The sequence below is a fragment of the Hemicordylus capensis genome, chromosome 16 (genome assembly GCF_027244095.1).
Source record: "Hemicordylus capensis ecotype Gifberg chromosome 16, rHemCap1.1.pri, whole genome shotgun sequence".
In the NCBI taxonomy this organism is placed as follows: domain Eukaryota; kingdom Metazoa; phylum Chordata; class Lepidosauria; order Squamata; family Cordylidae; genus Hemicordylus; species Hemicordylus capensis.
In genome coordinates this window covers 5,369,836-5,389,329 of record NC_069672.1, presented here as the reverse complement: position 1 = coordinate 5,389,329, position 19,494 = coordinate 5,369,836, and the positions used below count along the sequence as shown (strand labels likewise).

The following is a 19,494-nucleotide window of genomic DNA, read 5'->3' as shown; positions in this document are numbered from 1 at the left end:
CCAGGATTCATAAATCTTAGGTGGAAACCCATGTCAGTATCTGGCCACCTGGAAGGGAAGTTCACAGTACGGAGCTGCAGAAACAAGATACGGCTTGGACACAGTTCTACTTTATCAGGCTTGGCTGTAAGCTGTTGACACGAAAGCTGACAAACGTTGCTTTCCAGCAGCGAATAGAAAGCTGGTGATGTAATTTATAGTACAAGCCGAGAGCTCCCAGCTGGCAGGAATTCAAGGCTCATCAGCCCTCTGCAAGAGGCATTTACTCCTCCTGATAGTTTCAAGCTGAGTTCTTCGCCTTGTGATCCGCCTCTGTTGTGGAGTCAGTGGAGGTTGCTTGCATAGCTCCTCTTCTGATTGGTCCATCATGGTTTCTGTTGTCTCAGGTTGTTGTGCCTGCTCTGAATCATCTGCCTCAGCCGTTTCTTGGAAACCCCTCAGAAACGCCGGCATCGGCTGAAAAGTTGACAGCTTCTCCTTCCTCCTCGCTGTCTGAGATCGAGGGCGTGACAACCCAATGAGTATTACAAAGTTAAATGTCAATCATTAAAAAGTCATAAATCTGTCCAGATGGTGGGAATGGAGATAAAATAGCCTAAGAATAGCTTAGGAAATCACCACGGGCTCCATTTAAATCCAGAGGAAAATGAAAAATCCGAATGGAAATTAAAACAAAACAAAACAAAGAGCCCTGAAAAACTAATATTAAGATAAAAGGAGTTCAAAATATAATAAAAAGAATAACCAGAGATTTCAAGAGACCAAGGAGAAGATAAACTAAACTAAAAGAAAGGATGTAGCAGACCTTAAAACCATTGTTTTCAATACAGCTATTCCCTCAGGTTTAGACTTCAGGCAGATGTTTTTGCCGGAGAAGAGTCCAAGAATAAGTTGGCTCAGAAGTCCAAAAATCTCCCCCATGGAAGATCAAAGAGTCCCAAGCTTCCCTCATAAATCAGAGACCAGCTCTCCACTTCTGAATCAGTCCATTGCAAGGCTGATTTTAGGCTTGAGAGGTAGAACTCAGCTAATTGCTGAGAGAACTCAGCTAATTTCTGGCAGACAGGACGCCATGACACTGTTGGGGGTGGATTCGGTCCGAGTTCGGACTGAACTGGGGGGGTTCGGTTTGACCCCGAACCATTGAACCGAACCGGTTCAATGTCGAACAGGATCAGGGTCAAATCTGTTCACACATCCCTACCAGGAGATGCTGCCAGAGATTGAACCTGGGACTATCTGCATGCAGAGGCACTATTATCCCTGGACTTCTGGGCCTACACACCACCTGGGCCCACCCCCAATCCTCTTTAGTCTGTGCAGGTGGTATAGTCACATGCCACCGGCCTGTGCTACGCTGGGCAGCTGAGCATGACTGTTTGCATAAATAGACCTACTTTATATGCTTACGTTCTCGTGTTCAATTTCTGTTTGTGCCCCCAAGAACCCGTGTGTTAATAATACTGTATGTGTCATGGTGTGTGTGTGTGTAGGGGGATGATGTTTAACTGGGGGGGGGGGCTCCAAAGGTCTTTAGGTCCAGGCTCCAAAATTTCCTAGGTGCACCTCTGTCTGCATGCAAAACAGATGCTCTTCTACTGAGCAAGGACCCCATTTGTTGTCAGTACACAATGACCTTTGTTCGTCTCACTAAGGAGCCACCAATTCCTATCACTCTCCTTATAACAACAACAACAACAACAATTAATAACAACATTAATAATGAACAGAGGAAAAATAACTATAACAGAAGGAATAGAACTGTCCAATGGAAGCAACATCAAGAACCTGGAAGAGAAAGAACATTACAAATACTCGGGCATTTTCCAGGCTGATAACATTGCACATACTGAAGTTAAAAGAAAAATTGGAAGTGAATACATCAGGAGAGTTAGAAAAATCCTCAAGTCCAAACTCAATGGCGGGAACACCATACAAGCCATAAACACCTGGGCTATACCTGTTATCAGATACACTGCAGGAATAATAGACTGGACCCAGGCAGAGCTAGAGACACTAGATCGTAAGACCAGGAAAATCATGACCATCAATCATGCTCTGCACTCCCGCAGTGATGTAGATAGGCTATACCTCCCTCACAGCTCAGGTGGAAGAGGAATGAATTTGAATGGATTCAACTCAGCTTTGGTACCCTTTTTAACCAACCAGGGTGCCTGAATGGTTTTTAAAAGGTATCAAATAGCTCTCAAAACAAATTTGAATCAAATTTTAAAAATCTGATTCAAATCCAAATCAATTTGCCCTTTTAAGGGGTGATTAGATACAAATTCTAATCATTTAAATCACGCAGATTCGAGTAGAATACATTCAGGTTCGGATGGCTTTGCACAACCCTACTGTTGATATTCCTGATTCAACTCCATGGTCTTGTCCTTGCCTACCACAACTCTTTCCTTGAGATTCTACAGCTCTGATCTTTGAAAGTTTTGCAAGGAGCTCCTTTCCTCACCTTTCTTGAAAAACCTGCAAGGGGGATGAGGAGAGAGGAGGTGACAGCTGTGCAACATTTTCCTGTGCAACATTTTCAAAGCTTGCAAGAGTCAGTTTTGAAAGAGATTTCACCAGCAGCAGGGTTGTGAAGCAAGGAGGCCTTGACACCCTGCCTCTAACAGATGTTGTCTGTGATACTTCGGTAGCCAGGATGCTTGGCTTCTTTAGGCTTGGGGAAAAGAAAAGAAAAACAGAAGGCCGGGTCTTCAACCAAACAAATAAATGTGCAGCATGCTCATTGGAAGAAGAGAGGTCGGCAGCAGTTAAGAGACAAAGGGAGAAGGGAAGGAGAGAAAGGAAGCAAAGGACAGAAGGGAAAGACAAAGTGAAAGTGGAAGAGATAGAGAACAGAAAGCAGCAAGATTTTCTTCCTATTTATTACCGAGGACATCCGAGGCAGGCCACAACATATCTTTAAAGGTGTGCACTTTAAGATATGTTGTAGCCTGCCTTGGATGTCCTCGGAGAAAAGAGACATATTCCTGTTCAAGTGATATGCTATCTTTGTGTCATTGAGGCTATTCCCACGATCCCTGGAAAGCAGGCTAAGGGAGCTTAGCCCGCTTGCCAGGGATCGTGGGAACCACCGGGCTCAGAGGTGGGCCCGGTGCTCCCAAGGCAGCTGGCCCGCCTAATCCCCCTTTCCCTTAAATGTGGTTAACGGAGTGAGTGCTTCTCATTCTTCTGCTTGTGTGTCGCCATGGTGCACAGCGACACACAAATAGACTCCTGGGCTCGGGGGTCTCTCTAGGATGCCCACCGCACTTGCGCGGGGCATCCTAGAACTTCGGGGGGCTGCACAGCCCCCAATCCCCTCAGCCCCCACTGGTTCCGTGATGCCCGCTCTCCCTGCAAGACCGCTCTAAGCCCGCTCTCCCTGCAAGACCAACAGAAGCTCTTCTCACAGATCATGAGAAGAGCTTCACTGTATCTAGTGATATCCCATTAACTGAGCAAAGAAGTGCCTTAAGTGTTGATTCTCTTGTATTTTGCATGGGGAAAGCAATTGGCCCTCCCCACCCCCAGCACGCCATCCCTCCAGTGGCTGTTTGCTGGTTCTACCTTATGTTTCCTTTTTGGGACAGGGAGCCATCTTTATTTATTTACTTTATTTTTTTCTCTGTAAACTGCTTTGATAACTTCTGTTGAAAAGTGGCATATCAATAGCAGTAGTAGCAGTAGTAGTGTTAAGTAAGTCAAGTGTCTTTACAACTACTGTATAAACATTCCTTAGGTTGTTAATCAACATGGGAGAGGAGAGCTGGTCTTGTGGTAGCAAGCATGACTTGTTCCCTTAGCTAAGCAGGGTCTGCCCTGGCTGCATTTGAATGGGAGACTAGAAGTGTGAGCCCTTAGGGGATGGAGTCACTCTGGAGGGGATGGAGTCACTGATGGATCTAGTTTCCCAGTTCCCTCCCTGGCAGCATCTCCCAAGATAGGGCTGAGAGAGACCAGCCTGCAACCTTGGAGAAGCTGCTGCCAGTCTGTGAAGACAATATTGGGCTAGATAGACCAATGGTCTGACTACAGCAGCCCCAGGCCAGAGGGCCTGGGCCCCCCTGGCCCAGAGGAGAAGGGGGAGAGAGACAGATAGACACTCACTCACTCACCTACTGGGGGGGAGGGGGAATAAAAGCAACAGAACAAACACACAGCAGGGGGGAAGCGGTTTCAAGCACGGGAGAGAAGGTGGGGGGCAGAGAGAAACAGGCAGAAGGGAATAGGGTCTTGGGAACAAAAACACAACAGACTGCCAAGCAGACTCTCACTAAACCAGCAGCAACAGAAACAGAAGGCCAGAAGGGAGCCAAGCAGCAACTGCAGCCAGAGTGATTTTGCTAGGCCAGAGGCTTGCCTTTAAATTGGATTTGAAACTCCCTCCCACCTTTGCCCTCCCCCCTGGCCAATAGGGTGCCAGTTCTCAAGGACTGGCACAGTGCAGAGCCTGCCAGAGAGCCAGACTCAGTCTGGCCAATCAGGGAAGGAAGAGCTCAGCGAATGAAATCAAGCAATACAAGTCACAGAAAACGGAGGACAATATCTAAAATGACCTCCAGATCCTTCAGACCAGTTTGAACAGGTTCAAATTGAACCTGGCTCGATTGGTTTGAACTCAGACCAGCATTGCCAATGCAATGCCCTGTTTGGTCTGAGTTCGAACCTCCGAACTGAACCGGTTCAAATTTGAACCGGTTTGCACATCCCTAGCTGGCAGGAACCCTTTCATACGCAAATGTAGCTGAACCAGAGAAGCTGCTTGTTTGGAATTCAATTCATTCCTAACAGAATTACTGATGGCCTGAAGTTCTCTTGAGGGTGGGGGAGAGAGCCTAGACCATCCTTTATTCATTACAACAATATGCAGACCAAAGGAAGGGACCCATGACTCTTAATGCTTCCCAGGATGACCATAATCCCAACTGGTTAGGTGTGAAAAATACAGGCTGTAGTTGACTTGAAGTCTTTCAGAAAATGGAGAGTAAAACTCAAAACGAAGACTCCAATCACAGGGCTAAAGGGAGGTTGTTCTCCACACCCATGGCCAATAAAAGCTGTGGTCCTTTCACCCAGATTAGATATGTAGCATCTTTATTACCCTATGACTCCTGGGGTGGTAGCAACTGGGGGAATTGTGGGATTACCTAACAAAATATCAGGGGAGTCATCCGAGCACAATATCCATGGCTTGTGATCTATAGACAGAGTATGGCAAATTTTAAAAAGAAGGGTATGAATTCCTAGTACAGGAAGATAAAGATGATCTGATGAGCTGAGACTTGATAGGATGACTCTCCGGATCAGAATGTAGCAATTAAAGGATGTTTTTAAAAAAGGAGGACAGATGCAACAGAAAGGAAGGGAGAGTAGCACTATAAGTCAAAACTCTTTACACCGGCACAGAAATCCAAGACACTGTAGCACAGTGGAGAACATAAATGGAGAAGGAGGGGAAAAAATAGTAGCTGTGGCTAGGGGTGTGCACCGAACCATTTTTGGTGGCTTGGTTCAAATTCGAATCTAATTCGAACCAAACTCCAGTCCACAAACTGGTTCAGTCAAAACGGCTGGTGGTGCAGTCTTTTCAATCAAACAGGTCAAACGGTTTCGATATGGTTTGACCCAGTTCAAAGGACTATATTTGTAAAGGGGAATCCAGTGAGGCCTTCCCTTTACAAGCAAAAGCAAGTCCTGCATCTCGGGGCTCTCCCACAATGCCCAGTGGGGTGGGGCACTCACCCAACTGGGCCATGAGCAGACCAGCCTGTATGGGCTGCCTGTATGGGAGGAGCAAGGAAAGGCATTCCCTCTCCCTGGCAGATGGAGGATCAGGGCGCTTAGAACTCCCTCTCCAGGATCAGGGTGCTTAAAACTGTATGCCTAGGAGTTGTGAGGCTTGTACAAAGGAAATGACAGGAGAGGAGAGCTGGTCTTGTGGTAGCAAGCATGACTTGTCCCCCTAGCTAAGCAGGGTCCACCCTGGTTGCATATGAATGGGAGACTAGAAGTGTGAGCACTGAAAGATATTCCCCTCAGGGGATGAAGCCGCTCTGGGAAGAGCAGAAGGTTCCAAGTTCCTTCCCTGGCTTCTCCAAGATAGGGTTGAGAGAGATTCCTGCCTGCAACCCTGGAGAAGCTGCTGCCAGTCTGTGAAGATAATACTGAACCACCCACCATCTTGGATTGGCGTAGATGACATCATCACAAACTATGCCATTGAGGTGTCGCTATGTTTCACCCACTGCCACTTTACGTAATTTGGTTAAAATTGGTTAGGCAGTCCACAAATTAGCCCATTTGTGCCTCAGATGTTCATGTGGCCGCCATCTTCACTTGGAGTGGATGACATCATCACTCACTACACTGTTTGGGCATCCCTATGTGTCCCTGCAGCTGTAGCAAATTTGGTTCTAATTGGTTATGTAAATTGGCAAGTATGTTTCACCCACTTGCGCCTCAAAGGTTTACGCATCCGCCATCTTGGATGGGGGTGGATGACAGCATCACAAATTACACCGTTGAGGTGTCCCTATGTGTCCCTACAACTGTACCCGATTTGGTTCATAGTGGTCCAGGTGTTGCAAAGTTGATGGGGGTGGGGATACACGGACACACACACACACAGAATGCCGGGTGATCTCATAAGCCTACTAGAAAGTAGGCTAAATAGAAACTCTATCTTAAGGTAGGATGGTAACAAGGGGAGCCACTCTGCTCTGTGTCAGGCTTCAAAGATTTCTGAGCACTGACATTTCACTCTCAATGCAAACAGGATTATATAGCATGGAAAATGGGCCTAAGCAATCACCACATAGTTACGAGGTTTTTCATGAACGGATTCCCCATCTTGAAACAAGACCCGAAGCTTCATATCAAGAAACTCCAGTTTGACGGTGTGCCTGTGAAGCAGTACCAACCACGAGAAGACCACACCAAGCATCAAAGAGGCATACTCTTCTTTCACGGAGGAATTGGCATGTGCTGCAGCACTGGTAAGCCACCTGAGTAGGGATGTGAGAACCGGCTCAACATTGAACTGGCCTGGTTCAAGGGCTCAACCTCAAGCTGAACTGGGACTGCATCGGCTTGGCTCGAGATGAACCTTAATATCCAGGCCCGGTTCAGGCCAAGTTCGGGGGTGCCAGGGACATTTAATTTTTTGGGGGTGGGGGAAGGTGGGCTTTCTCCCACTGAGGAGAAATTCCTCCCCATCCTTGGTGTGGTCTCTGGCAATTCCCCTCTCCCCACTGGCCTAACCCTGGTCTCCCCAAGGCCGCAATGACCCATTCTGAGCCCTGGGAATGCATGACCCCGGCATGCAAATGGCTTGTGTGCATGAGTGGTGGCCTCCAAAATGGCCACTGCATGCTCAGAGAGTTCTGAAACAGGCTGGGGGGAGGCCAGTGGGGGGAGGAGAAACAGCCTTAACCCACCCACCCCTGGCCACAGCAGCATCCCCCGTGGCCACAGAAGCCCTCAGTGGCGGTAAGTTCACCTTCTCACCCGAAAAGCTTTAATGTCCCTGGAACCCCCAAACTGGGCCTGAATCTGTTTGAATTTGAACCAAGCTGGGTACCTCGTTTGGGGTGCCAAAACCAAACATGACTGGTCTGGTTCGATTCCAGTTTGGACTCGGACTGGGCAAATCGATTTTGTGCACATCTTTACACCTGAGAGCAAAGGTTGAGCAAAGGTTGAACAAAGCTTGTCTAAAAACCAAACCTTCAAACAAACATACAGGAGGAGGGGGAGATTTTGACAGGCTGGTATCTCTTTAGGGGAGAAGTCCTAGTGTGTTTTTGCCTGTTTTTTTCCTTTTGCTTGTTTTTGCTGGGCTTGTTTTGGGGATTGTGTAGCCATCATTTTTAGTTTCTCTCTTGCCCGGAGAGAGACCGTGGGAGGTGCCAGCTAGGGCTGAGGTGAGTCAATCTGGTTGGAGGGACTATATTCTTCTTGAGCCTGTTTGCCTCAGTTTGAAGCCTATTCTCTATTACTGTCGAGCCTGTTGAGGTTACCTCAGTTTGAAGCCTACTCCTGGAAGAAGAGAAGCCACCTGAGAAGGTAGAAAATCTTTTCTTAAAAAAAACCAAAAACCCTTCAAACAAACAATCAGGAGGAGGGGAAGATTTTGAGGGGCTGGCATCTCTTTAAGGGAGATGTCCTGGGTTGTGTGTGTGTGTGTTTTGCCAGGGCTGGTTTTGCAGGGTGGGTAGCCCTCATTTTTAGTTTCTCTCTTGCCTAGAGAGAGACAGTGGGAGGAGCTGGCTAGGGCCGAGGTGAGTCACAAATGGTGGGAGGGGCCACATTCCTGTTGAGCCTGTTTGCATCAGTTTGAAATCTTTTCTCTACATAAGAGGCAATGGCCAGAGTACTAAGTAAACAGAACTTAGCAAACAGGGTCTTAGGAGTTTTACATGGAGTTTAGTGGGGAAGTGTGGGGGGGAGCTGGAAATGAGGCCCCTTGATCACAAGGATACTGAAAACTAGCAACTTCATTTAAGACCTGCCTTTCAAATAAACAAGCTCTAATGCTCTAAACAGCCAACAACACCAGTCATGAAGTTAGAAACCCAGCAGGATAGGGTGTGCTTCCCAGTGTATTGCAGAGTGTCACATGTATAACTATCTGCTCAATGGGCAGAAGTAGTGAGTGTGTGTGCCATGCAAGGAGCTCCTGGCTCTCAGGGAACAAGTTCGTTCCCTTAGTGCTAACGTGGCTGACCTGGAGATGCTCAGAAAGGTCTAAGTACATGGATGAGACCTTCAGGAATGTGATAGATAGAGGCATCCCACTCCCATGCTGATGGCTCCTCTGCTGTCATGGAGAATGAAGGTCTTCGGGATGGAAGACATCATTCTGGGGAAAGGGGAAATGCTCCCTTAGAAGGGATCCCTTCTGTGAATGATGAGCCCATACCCTATCGCAAAAGGGGGAAATCCTGGGGATGGGGGGCTCCTAGTAGTGGGTGATTCAATCATTAGGGGAATAGAGGTCTGTGCAAGTAGACCACATGGTAACTTGCCTGCCTGGTGTGAAGGTTGCAGACACCACACAGCATCAAGATAGGCTGTTTGGCACCAGCTGGGGAGGAGTCAGCTGTTGTAGTGCATGCTGGCTAGGGGTGTGCAAGAAACGATCTTTGTATTTTGATTTGTAGCCAAATCGAAACACCCCCATTTTGTTTTGGGTCCAAATCTGTCCGCCCGCAACACCCCTATTTCGTTTTGTACCCGAATTTTTCTGAATCCAAATAATTTCAGATTAAAAAAGGGTCCTAGGCCAAAAAGAGTATGGAGGTGGTAGTGCCCAATGGATGAAAGCTACCACCCAAATTTCAAAGTAATTGGGCAAAGGGCTGATTTTTTGTGAATTTTTGAAGTTTACGTGTCTTTACGATTTCCCCCATAGGGAATAATGGGGATTCCAGGAAATGTATCACTTCATGTTGGGGGGAAATGGGTGACCCAGAGTAGAGTTTGGTGGTTGGTAGTGCCAATGGGGGCATGGAAGCTACCACAATTATTTCAAATGAATTGGACAAAGGGCTGATTTTTAAAAGAATTAATGAAGTTTACGTGTCTTTAAGATTCCCCCCCCTAGGGAATAATAGAGGTCTCAGCAGCCCCAGAACTCCACTTGGGGGGCACTGGGGTGGCCCAGAGAGAGTTGGTGTAGTGTACATAGGGTACCAACCGCCCCTATGGATTGCTAAACCATGGGGTACAGGGTTTTGTTGTTTCTGAAGTGTTCTGAGTGTAGATTCTCTGGTAGCAGATAATAGTGGATTCATGGTTTGTCACTGAAAATCTCTTATGCTACCAGAGACTCTTCACTCAGAACACTCTACCAAAATAAGATCCTCCCCATCTCTGACAACTTTTAAAAAATATCTAAAAGGCCTATCATCCATGTTTTTTAACTGGACTGTGGTTTCAAATTGTTTTAAGATTATTTTATTGTTATTTTAATCTGTTTCATGTTGTAAACTGTCCAGAGACATATGTTTGGGGTGGTAATTAAGCTGGAAAAATAAATGTATGAATGAATGAATAAATCCATCCCCTGGTAATAGGTAAATGTGTCCAAACTGATCAATGTTGGCATGGACCCTGATACTTAACAGCAGGTGCACTATTTATTTATCTTTAATGGTTACTGAGTGCCCATATTAAAGCACATATTGGGTGGAATGATCACAACCAAAAATATTCCAGGATCTTCTCTGAAATCTTCACATTATGTCTATCACTAGAAACACAGATGTTCTAATATTGGAAGGGATTGTGGGTGACTTCTGGTCCAATCCCCCTGCTGAATGCAGGTATCTTCTGCAGCATCCTTGACAGATGACAGACAATCTCTAGAGAAGGAAAGTCCACCATTGCATGAGGCAGATGGTTGCAGTGCCAAAAAGCAACATATTCTCTGGTTTAGCCTAAATCCCAATGATTCTATCCTGCCCTCAGGAGCAACAGGGAACAAGTCCACTCCTTCTTCTCTGTGAAAGTCCTCCAGATACTTGAAGATGGCTCTCATCCCTCCCCTTCATCTTCTTCTCTCCGGGCTAAACATGCCCAGATTCTTTGACCGTTCCTCCTAGGACTGGTTTTCAGATCCCTCACCATCTTGGTTGCCTTCCTCTCAACTCACACCAGAGGATGAGTGTTGTTAAAATGCAGGCCCTTGCACTGGAAGCAGTATGACTCATCTGCATCCCTTTAGACTTATAGGTGGAAGGGAGTTGCAGAGTCTTCTTGTCCTTCTACACCACCATGAGAGGCAGGCTGTTCCACTTTCTGAATGTAGCATTCATGTTGAGTGATATGGAGAGGGATCCTCTGATGATGGTCAGCATACTGACTCCGGTCTGTTTTCACTCCCCAGATACCTACGAAAGGGTCTGCCGCTATCTTGCCAGAGAAAGTACCTCATTTGTTGTGTCTGTTGCGTAAGTGAGCACGGTTTGCTTCATTACTTATTGCAGAGTTAATTAGGATATGAAAGCTCATAAATGTCCCCAGTGGCTTGCTGTCCCCTCAGAGATCTCCTGTCTCCTCCATTCCAATCTTGTCCGCCAGGCAGGATTGTGGGGACAATGGAGCAAGAGGGGATGGACATCCCTTGGCCAGCAAGGTTGGACAGCTTCCAAGGCACCCCCTCACCCTTGGATGGTGACACCCCTTGCCCTCTTCTGCACTCAGTCAGGAAAGTGCTCACTGGATGGGAGCATGAAGTCCATCTCTTTCTTCCCCAGTAGGGGTGTGCACTAAACGGTTCAGTTTTGGCTTGTCCACTGCTATGGGAAAGGATCCATTTAGACCATCTCCCCAGCTGGTGGTCCATTGAATTGCTGGCTGGGCTGGTGGGGGAGGAAACCCAGCCATTTGGGGTGTTTCAATGAAAAACTGACTGGAGAGGATGGGGAGAGGGTCTGGGTGGCCAAGCTCCCTGCATGGGACATCAGAAGCAGGGGGAGTGTGCAGAATGTGAGGAGGCAGAGAAAGAAATTCCCAGTCAGTGATTCAACAAGTTGCTGACTTGGGAAACTCTGCAGGGGCTGACTGATCCTGTCCTTGATACTCTCCACTCCCCTTGTGTCTGACATCAGATGCAGGGGACACGGTTTGGTTGCATGCAACTTGGGATAACAGAAGAAGGGGAGCCCCCAGCAGGACTTCATCCTCCAGCCACCAACGAGCTCCCTACTCAAGATGTTTATGAATCATAGCTGGCTGGTTGAATGAATCAAATCAAATATTGGCAAAAATATTGTGTGATTCACCCATAGGGAACAATGGGGAACTCAAATCTCTGAAGAGCTTCACCATACTCCTTCCCTCAGTGTTTTTAAAAAAACAACTTAAAACACACCTTTTTAAGGAGGCTTTTTAATGCCCCATTTTTTGTTATATCTGCTAGGTTCTCTAGTTGTTTTTTTTTTAGTTTTTTTTAATTTTTAGCTTTTAAAAATAACTTTTAATTTGAGTGTAATAATGATTATCATTTTTAATCTGACTTTTTACTTGTTTGTTCAATTTGGTTAGTTGAATTACTTGTATTGTGTCTTGTATCTATTTTATTGTTGTAAGCAATCCCGAGCAGTTGTGCACTGGAGGGACGGGGTATAAATATTCTAAATAAATAAATAAATAAATCACCCCATAATTCCCCATGGGTAGGTCCGAGGCACACCAAAGTGGGATGGGTGGTACAGCGTGATGAGTGCTACCTACCACCCAAAACACAAAAGAAATGGGCAAGTGGGTGATCATTAAATTTTAAAGAAACTTAAACCCCCATAGGATCCTAGGGGGTTTAGGGGAAAGTTCAAAAAAGGTTTTTTTAAAAAAATTAATAGTACACGCTTACCCCTTTCTTTTGTGGATTGGATATTCATCATGCCGTACCACCCAACCCACCTTGCTGTCCATTGGATCTACCCATGGAGAACAATTGGGTAATTTGAGTTCCTTATTGTTTCGTAGGGGTGTAACAAGCAGAGTACACACATTTTGCAACCCTGCCTTGAAAAATAACACTGCAGAACAAAAGCACACAAAGTCCCTCCCAACAGAGAACACCAGATTTTGCCACACACAAAGTCTAAAGATGGCCAAAAGAGAATCACTGACCCAGAATCTACTGCCAGCCACAGTGCCTATGCTGCAGTAGCATCATTGGCACGAGGCTCTTTCACACACAATTAGGACTCTGTCCTCACTTGCAACAGCTGCCACAGCAGCACCCTTAGCAGCCAGAAAGCATAGCCATAAGCTCAACTACAGCAGCTTTCCCAGCCACATTTTGAGTGAGGAGTATACTTTGCAATGCAGATTGCACAGCAGACCAGAGCAGTGAGTGAAACACAACTTACTCTCAAGGCCAGATATGGAGCTCATCTCACAGTAATCACCAAGAAAAAGAGCGAGAGGGAGAGAGGGAGCGAGGTGGGGATGCTGCCACTATCCATTTCTCACCACAACACAATCTCACAAACAAACCAGATAACTCAAGCAAAGCAGGCAGGCACCCAAGTGCTGCCTTTGTCAATCTGAGATCCAGCCAAACCAGATAGTTATAGCAGCAATAGGTAGGTAACATAGGACAAGGCAGCTGATGATGAGGAGCTGCTTCTGAGTATGGGAGCCAGGATTTCTCCAGGAGAGGGAACTGACTGAATGCGGCAAGCCAGTAGGACTCAGGTGACAAGCTAACTTCCTCCCCTGGCTGTTCCTGAGGCAGACCTTTTTATTTATTTATTTATTTATTTATTTATTTATTTACTAGTGTTTTTAAGCCCATTAAAATAACGGGCGCTAGTAGGGCGGCCTCTGTCGCTGTCTTTCCTCTCCCCGCGCTCGGCCCGCCCTCTCCCCCTCGCCCGGCTTCCTCCGCCGCCTCGGCCGTTTTGTTGTTCCCTGCGCTCGGTCCGGATCCTGACTCCACCGTTTTTCTCCTCTCTGCGGTTGGGCTGGTCCCGCTGCTGCTGTCTTTTTCCACCGTATTCCCCCTCCCCCCGTGGTCAGGCTGGTCCCGCCGCCGCCGCCTTTCTCTGCCCCGTGGTCAGTCCAAAACCACCGCTGCCTCTGTTGTTCTCCTCTTCCAGCGGCTGGGCTGGACCCGCCGCCCCACCTCTGCCCTCCCTGTGGCCGCCTCTGGCCTTCCTGTGCCCGGGCCAACCAACTGGCCAACATGGCCGCCCGCCCGCTCCCAGCGTCTTTCCATTCCCTGCGGCTGCCGCTGCCCTTGTTCTTTTTGGCGGGCGGGCCAGACCCGCTGCCACCTCTCCTATCCCCGTGGCTGGCCTGGACCCACCGCCGCCGCCTCTGCTCCCCAGTCCCCTCTTCTCCTTCTCCCGGACCGGGAGCCAACATGGCCACCGTGTCTCTGTGGCCGTATCTTTCTCGGATGTTCTGGGCATGCGCTCCACGCATGCCCAGAACGGCCGAGAAAGACACGGGCGCAGAGACACGGGCGCACACCCTGGCTCTTTATTATAGAGGATTAACATATTTTTATATAGCCCCAAATTTACATCTCTGGGTGGTTTACAACAAAATAAAAACAGACAGTAAAACACTAGTTAAAACAAAAACAAAAAGTTTAAAACATTACAGCAATTTTAAATTTTTAAAAGAATATTTTAAAACAGCATTAAAACCATTAAAACAATATTAATTAAAAGCCTGGGTGAACAGATGTGTCTTTGAAGACTTTTTAAAAGCTGTCAGAGATGGGGAGGCTCTTTTTGGGGTTGCTTCAGTCATTCTGGAGTTTAAGAAGGGCTAGGAGCCCACCTTGTCTCCTGGGAGTCTGACAGGGTACAACAGGCCTGTTGGACCAACATTTATTATTTATTTATGACATTTATTTATTACATTTATAAACGGCTCCATCTAAAGACTCTGGGTGGAGTACAACAAAATCATGACTGCACAGCCCTAGAATCTCTGGCTCTCAGTAAGAGGAAGATACACAATTTGCTATGTAGGAAGCACAGGAGCATCGATGGCAACTAAACCTGAGAGGGCTGGACAGAAGCTGCTGCAAATGGGCAGAGGTTATTTCCTGAGTCAGGGCTGGGAGGATGTCTGTACCCTCTTGTCGCACTGTGAGCAGGAAGTTCTGCTGAGTTTGCACGCAACGCAAAACAAACAAGACAAAACTCAAACATGAAATGTAATTAGAGAGGAAGGAAAATGTGGAATTTTTTAAAATAGAAAAGAGCCCTGGTGCTGCTTCTGTTGCTGTTGTTTGCTGACAGCGTGTCCAACATTACACACACGGTAGGATGTAAAATTAGTGCATGCACAATTGTACAGGATTAAATATTCACAAATGGAATTGTGCAACAGTGCAGCCTTTATATATCCTGACTACACTGTTGCACATCTCCGCTTGTGCATAAAAATGAGCCTCGTGTGCAACTGCACAAATGTTATGTCCCACCATATATGCATAGCGCTGCACACTATGTTAGGCTTTGTTATTATTATCAGAACACTAACTCTCTCTCTCTCTCTCTGTGTGTGTGTGTGTGTGTGCGTGTGCACACACACACCCCGCTTTCCAGCATAAAAACCAATAAAGGCCCAAGTGCTTTACATAGACAAAGAAATAAGCTTGCTCCCTGTCCCCAAAGGGCTCACAATTTGCTCTGGCTGCTCAGGGTCTGTTGGATCAAGGTGACTCTCATTGGGGCTGGGGTTCTTGACTAGCACCACAGCTAGTCAAACCCATCACATTAGCACCACTAATGTGATTTGTTTGTTTGTACAAGCACTACAGTGTCAAGTGTCTAGCCGGTGATTCTAGGAGCAAGGGAGGCATGATGCATGTTTGTGTTGTTCCAGGTACCGTCTAGCTCCTGAGCACCCTTATCCTGCACAGTTTGAAGACTGCCTGAAGGCTACCATTCACCTTCTGAAAAATGCAAAGGAATACGGGGTGGATCCTGACTGTATCCTGGTTGGCGGAGATAGTTCAGGGGCTACACTTGCTGCTGCTGTCTGCCAAGAGCTGGTCAAGAGAACTGACCTCCCCAAAGTGCGTGCCCAGATCTTGCTGCACCCTTTTCTGCAGGCGGTGGATTTTAATTTACCATCATATCAGCAAAACGCTTTTGTGCCTGTATTATCCAAGCGAACACTTTTGGAACTGGGTTTGAAGTATCTAGGAAAAGACTCATCATTCGTACAGGCAGCTATGAAAGGCTCCCATGTTCCCGAGGATATGAAAATCAAGTGGAAGTCCTGGATAAATCCAGACCATATCCCAAAAAGATTCAAAAGCAGAGGATATAAGCCTCCACCACCAACTCCTTTCTCCCCCAAAGTTTTAGAACAATGCAAAGAGTGTTTTGAGACCACCTTTTCCCCACTTTTAGCTGAAGATGACATCATTAGCCAACTCCCGGAAACATACATTCTAACCTGTGAATACGATGTACTAAGAGATGATGGACTGCTGTACAAAAAGAGGCTAGAAGATGCGGGCGTTGGTGTGACTTGGGAGCACCTTGAAGACGCATTCCATGCAATAGCCTTTGTCCTTGATATGCCAGTGTTTCCTTTTTCCTGTGCGAAAAGAAAAATGGACAGAATAGTCAAGTTCATAACAGGTCTTCATGTTTGAGGGAAGAACTCTTTGGTAGGAGGAGCTTTTACGATGTTCAGCAAGGAAGGAAGAAGATTCTAGCAAACTCCCATGGATTAGGGATGTGCACAAAATGTGAACCGGTTCACCCGGTTCAGTTTGAATTCGAACCGGGATCAAACCAGGAGGGGGTGTTTCGGTTTTGGTTTTGTTCAAACCACCCCCTGGTTCGGTTCGAATTTGAAATGGTTTGGACCGGTTTGGACACCCAAAAATTGGTAGGATGGTAGCTGGCAACCAGGGGTACCTGTCACCCAAACCCTAAAGCAATCGGACACTCGTACGATTTTTTATGAATTTTTGAAAATTATTTTATTTTTTTCTCATAGGCTATAATGGGACTCCAACAAGCCCATTATTCCTTATTGTGGAGCACCCATGGGTGCCAACAACCAGCCAAACCCCGAAGCAATAAGACACCCCTATGATTTTTAATGAATATTTGAAATATATTTAATTATTTTTCTCTTAGAGTATAATGGGACCCGAACCAGTCCATATCCCCTATTGTGGAGCACCTAGGGGCACAAAAGCGGGGTGGGTGGTAGACAGACAGGGGTGCCTACCACCCACAAAACCCCAAGGCAATTGGACACTCCTCTGATTATTGGTGAATTGTTAAAGTATTTTTGAATTCCTCATAGAGAATAATTAGGATTGCAGCAAATTTATAGCTTCACATCGGGGGGAAAGGGGTGTCGTAGAGTGGAGTGTGGTGGGTGGTAGTTCCTAGGATGGGCAAGGAAGCTATCAGAATTATTTGAAAGGAATTGGGCAAAGGGATGATTTTAAGTGATTTTTGAAGTTTACACGTCTTTAAGGTTTTTCTCCATAAAGAAGCATGGAGGTGTCAGCAAATGTATAGCTTCACGTCAGGGGCAAAGGGGTGGCCTAGAGCAGTGTGGGGTTGGTGGTAGTGCCAGGTAGGGGCAAGGAAGCTACCTGAATCTTTTCAAAGGACCAAGAAATCTCAGAGGAAGTGATGTTAAAACTGGAAATCCTCTGCTTTGCATTCTAAACAGTGAGTTAATTTACAGCTTTCAAGGTTGAATAAAATGAAGAAGAAGAAATAAGTGCACAGGCAGGGTGGCAGGCAGGCAGACTGGCAGACAGTGGTATGGAAGTGCCCTTTCCACCACTCAAGTCATGATAGGGATGGGAGGGTGAAGGGACTTCTGCCACCACATGGAGCTCTGAAGAGCCCCAATTTTGCCCAAATGAAGTCAGAGAAGTCCAATCCAAAAGAGGCTGTGCAAGGTCAGGATTGGATGCTCTCTGACCCCCTCCAATTTGGCCAAGATCGGACCATTTCTGAGCCCCCTTATCTGACTGTGAATAGCCCTAGAGGCTAGATGCACCCTGTAAAGTTTGCAAGGCTCAAATGGGTTCCAAAGAGCTGCTCTGTAAGGATGTGCAAACTGGTTCAACATTAAGCTGTCTCAACATGGAGCCACCAGGCTCGACAGGGATTGGGTTGAGCCAAACTGGGCCCGGATCGGCACAAACCAGATTGGACCACACCGGTAAAGGGGAATCTCCTATCTGTCTGTCTATCTATCTATCTATCTTCTATGGTAAAGGGGAATCCAGTAAGGATCCCCCTTACCAGTAAAGAAGGGGACCAGGGGGGTTAAATAAAAAGAGTTGGGGTGGGAGGAAAGTAAAATGTTACCTTAAATGTCCTGCTGCGGCTTGTGCAAGCAGTGATTGCTGCTTTGGCTGCTGCAACAGTCACGGGGTGATGAGGGGTGGCAGCAGGGACTCTCCCCCATTGGAATGGGCAGGCCCATTTCGGGCCTATGTTGGGCCCAGTTTGGGCATCTGCACATGCATGGAGGTTAAAAATAATGGCATCCATGCATGCGTAGAGGCCATTTGTGTGACTACTTGCATGCACAGAGGCCATGTTTTTACCTACGCACACGTGTAGAAGCCCCAAGTGGGCAAAATGAGCCCAGACTTGCTGGTTATGGGGGGTACAAGCCCCCTGCAACCCCCAACCACTACCGCAACTGCCGTAGCCTCTGCAGCCAGTGGCAAATCTGAGGTAAAAAATTTCTTTCCTCCCACCCCAAATCTTTTTATTCAAGCACCCTGGTTCCCACCCCCACTCCCTTGTACTGGTAAAGGGGAAAGCTTACCGGATTCCCCCTGAACCTTGCTCAAATTGAAGTTGAATAGGGCCCAGTTCAGGTGTTCACAAAATTGGACTGGACCCAGTTCAGCTCGGGTCTGGTTCAATTCAAATTAACCAGCTTTCCCATTTTTGTGCACATCCCTACTGGTGATGGTGTGGGACATCATCTGTTTTTACCCACGTCCATCATTAGAGTTGTGCAGAAAACCGGAATGCCCGGTTCAGTTTGAATACAAACCTGACTCAAACCGAACCAGGCATGTTCAGTTTTGGCACAACAACCCCACTCCTGGCTTGGCTTGAATTTGAGCAGGTTCAGGGGTTCTAGAATTTGTTTTTTTAAAAATTATCACTGACGGCCTCTGTGGGGTGCTGCTGAGGCCTAGGTGGGGGTGTTGGAAGTACCCCCTGCTGGCCTTTCTGATCTAACCTGGGCCATTTTGGCCTTTGCTGAGGTGGCAGGGGCAGTTTTGGAGGCTGCTGCACATGCGCCCTGTCCATTTGCTGAAAAATTCAGTTCAATGTCAAACCCCACACATCCCAAGTCATCTTTTTTTAAGTGCTGGTGCCCCAATACTCTGAGACAGCTGCCTCAACTTGCCTCATGAAAGGGCCATCCCTGATGGCCACACACTACAATATGTCCTCCAGAATCACTGCCCTGCCCCAGCATGTCATTCACTCCTTCAGTCTCACAGCTCTCCGTTACATCTGCAAGCCTGGCTGCCAGTCATGGAAATGTCTGTTCTCTCAGTTACAGCTCTTCCCTCTCCGTAGAAAGGCAGCTGTATCCATGGTAGGGATGTGCGAACCGGTTCGAATTCGAACCAGGCTGGTTCGGAGGCTCGAATTTGAACCGAACCAGCCATCAGGTTCGAGCTGCAGGTTCGAATTCGAACCGAACCAGGGGGTGGTTCGATTCGAACCGGTTCGAACTGGTTAGAACCAGTTCTGACACCAAAAAATTGGCAGGATGGTAGTTGGCACCCAGGGAGACCCAAGGTTGAGAATCCCTGCTGTAGAGAGTACTGAGCTAGATGGACCAAGGGTCTCACATGTTATAAGGCCAATGTTCCTACAGGAGAGTGAGAGGGAGAGAGAGTTTAGGAGAGCTTCCTGCCAGACTGGCCAGCCAGAGGAGGTCCCCCAGATGCCTTACGCCATTCAGTTCCCTCTCTGAGGCAGGCTTTCA

The 19,494-nt window shown here is 47.1% G+C and overlaps 1 protein-coding gene across 1 annotated transcript; it reads left to right on the top strand.

Moving 5' to 3' along the window:
- The first annotated feature begins 6,799 nt into the window (after nt 1–6,799).
- On the top strand, nt 6,800–16,144 carry LOC128338617 (arylacetamide deacetylase-like 3). The gene is made up of 3 exons (XM_053281339.1): nt 6,800–7,001; nt 10,895–10,958; nt 15,364–16,144. The coding sequence occupies exons 1-3, from the start codon at nt 6,800–6,802 to the stop codon at nt 16,142–16,144; spliced, it is 1,047 nt and encodes a 348-aa protein (XP_053137314.1).
- The last annotated feature ends 3,350 nt before the right edge of the window (nt 16,145–19,494 follow it).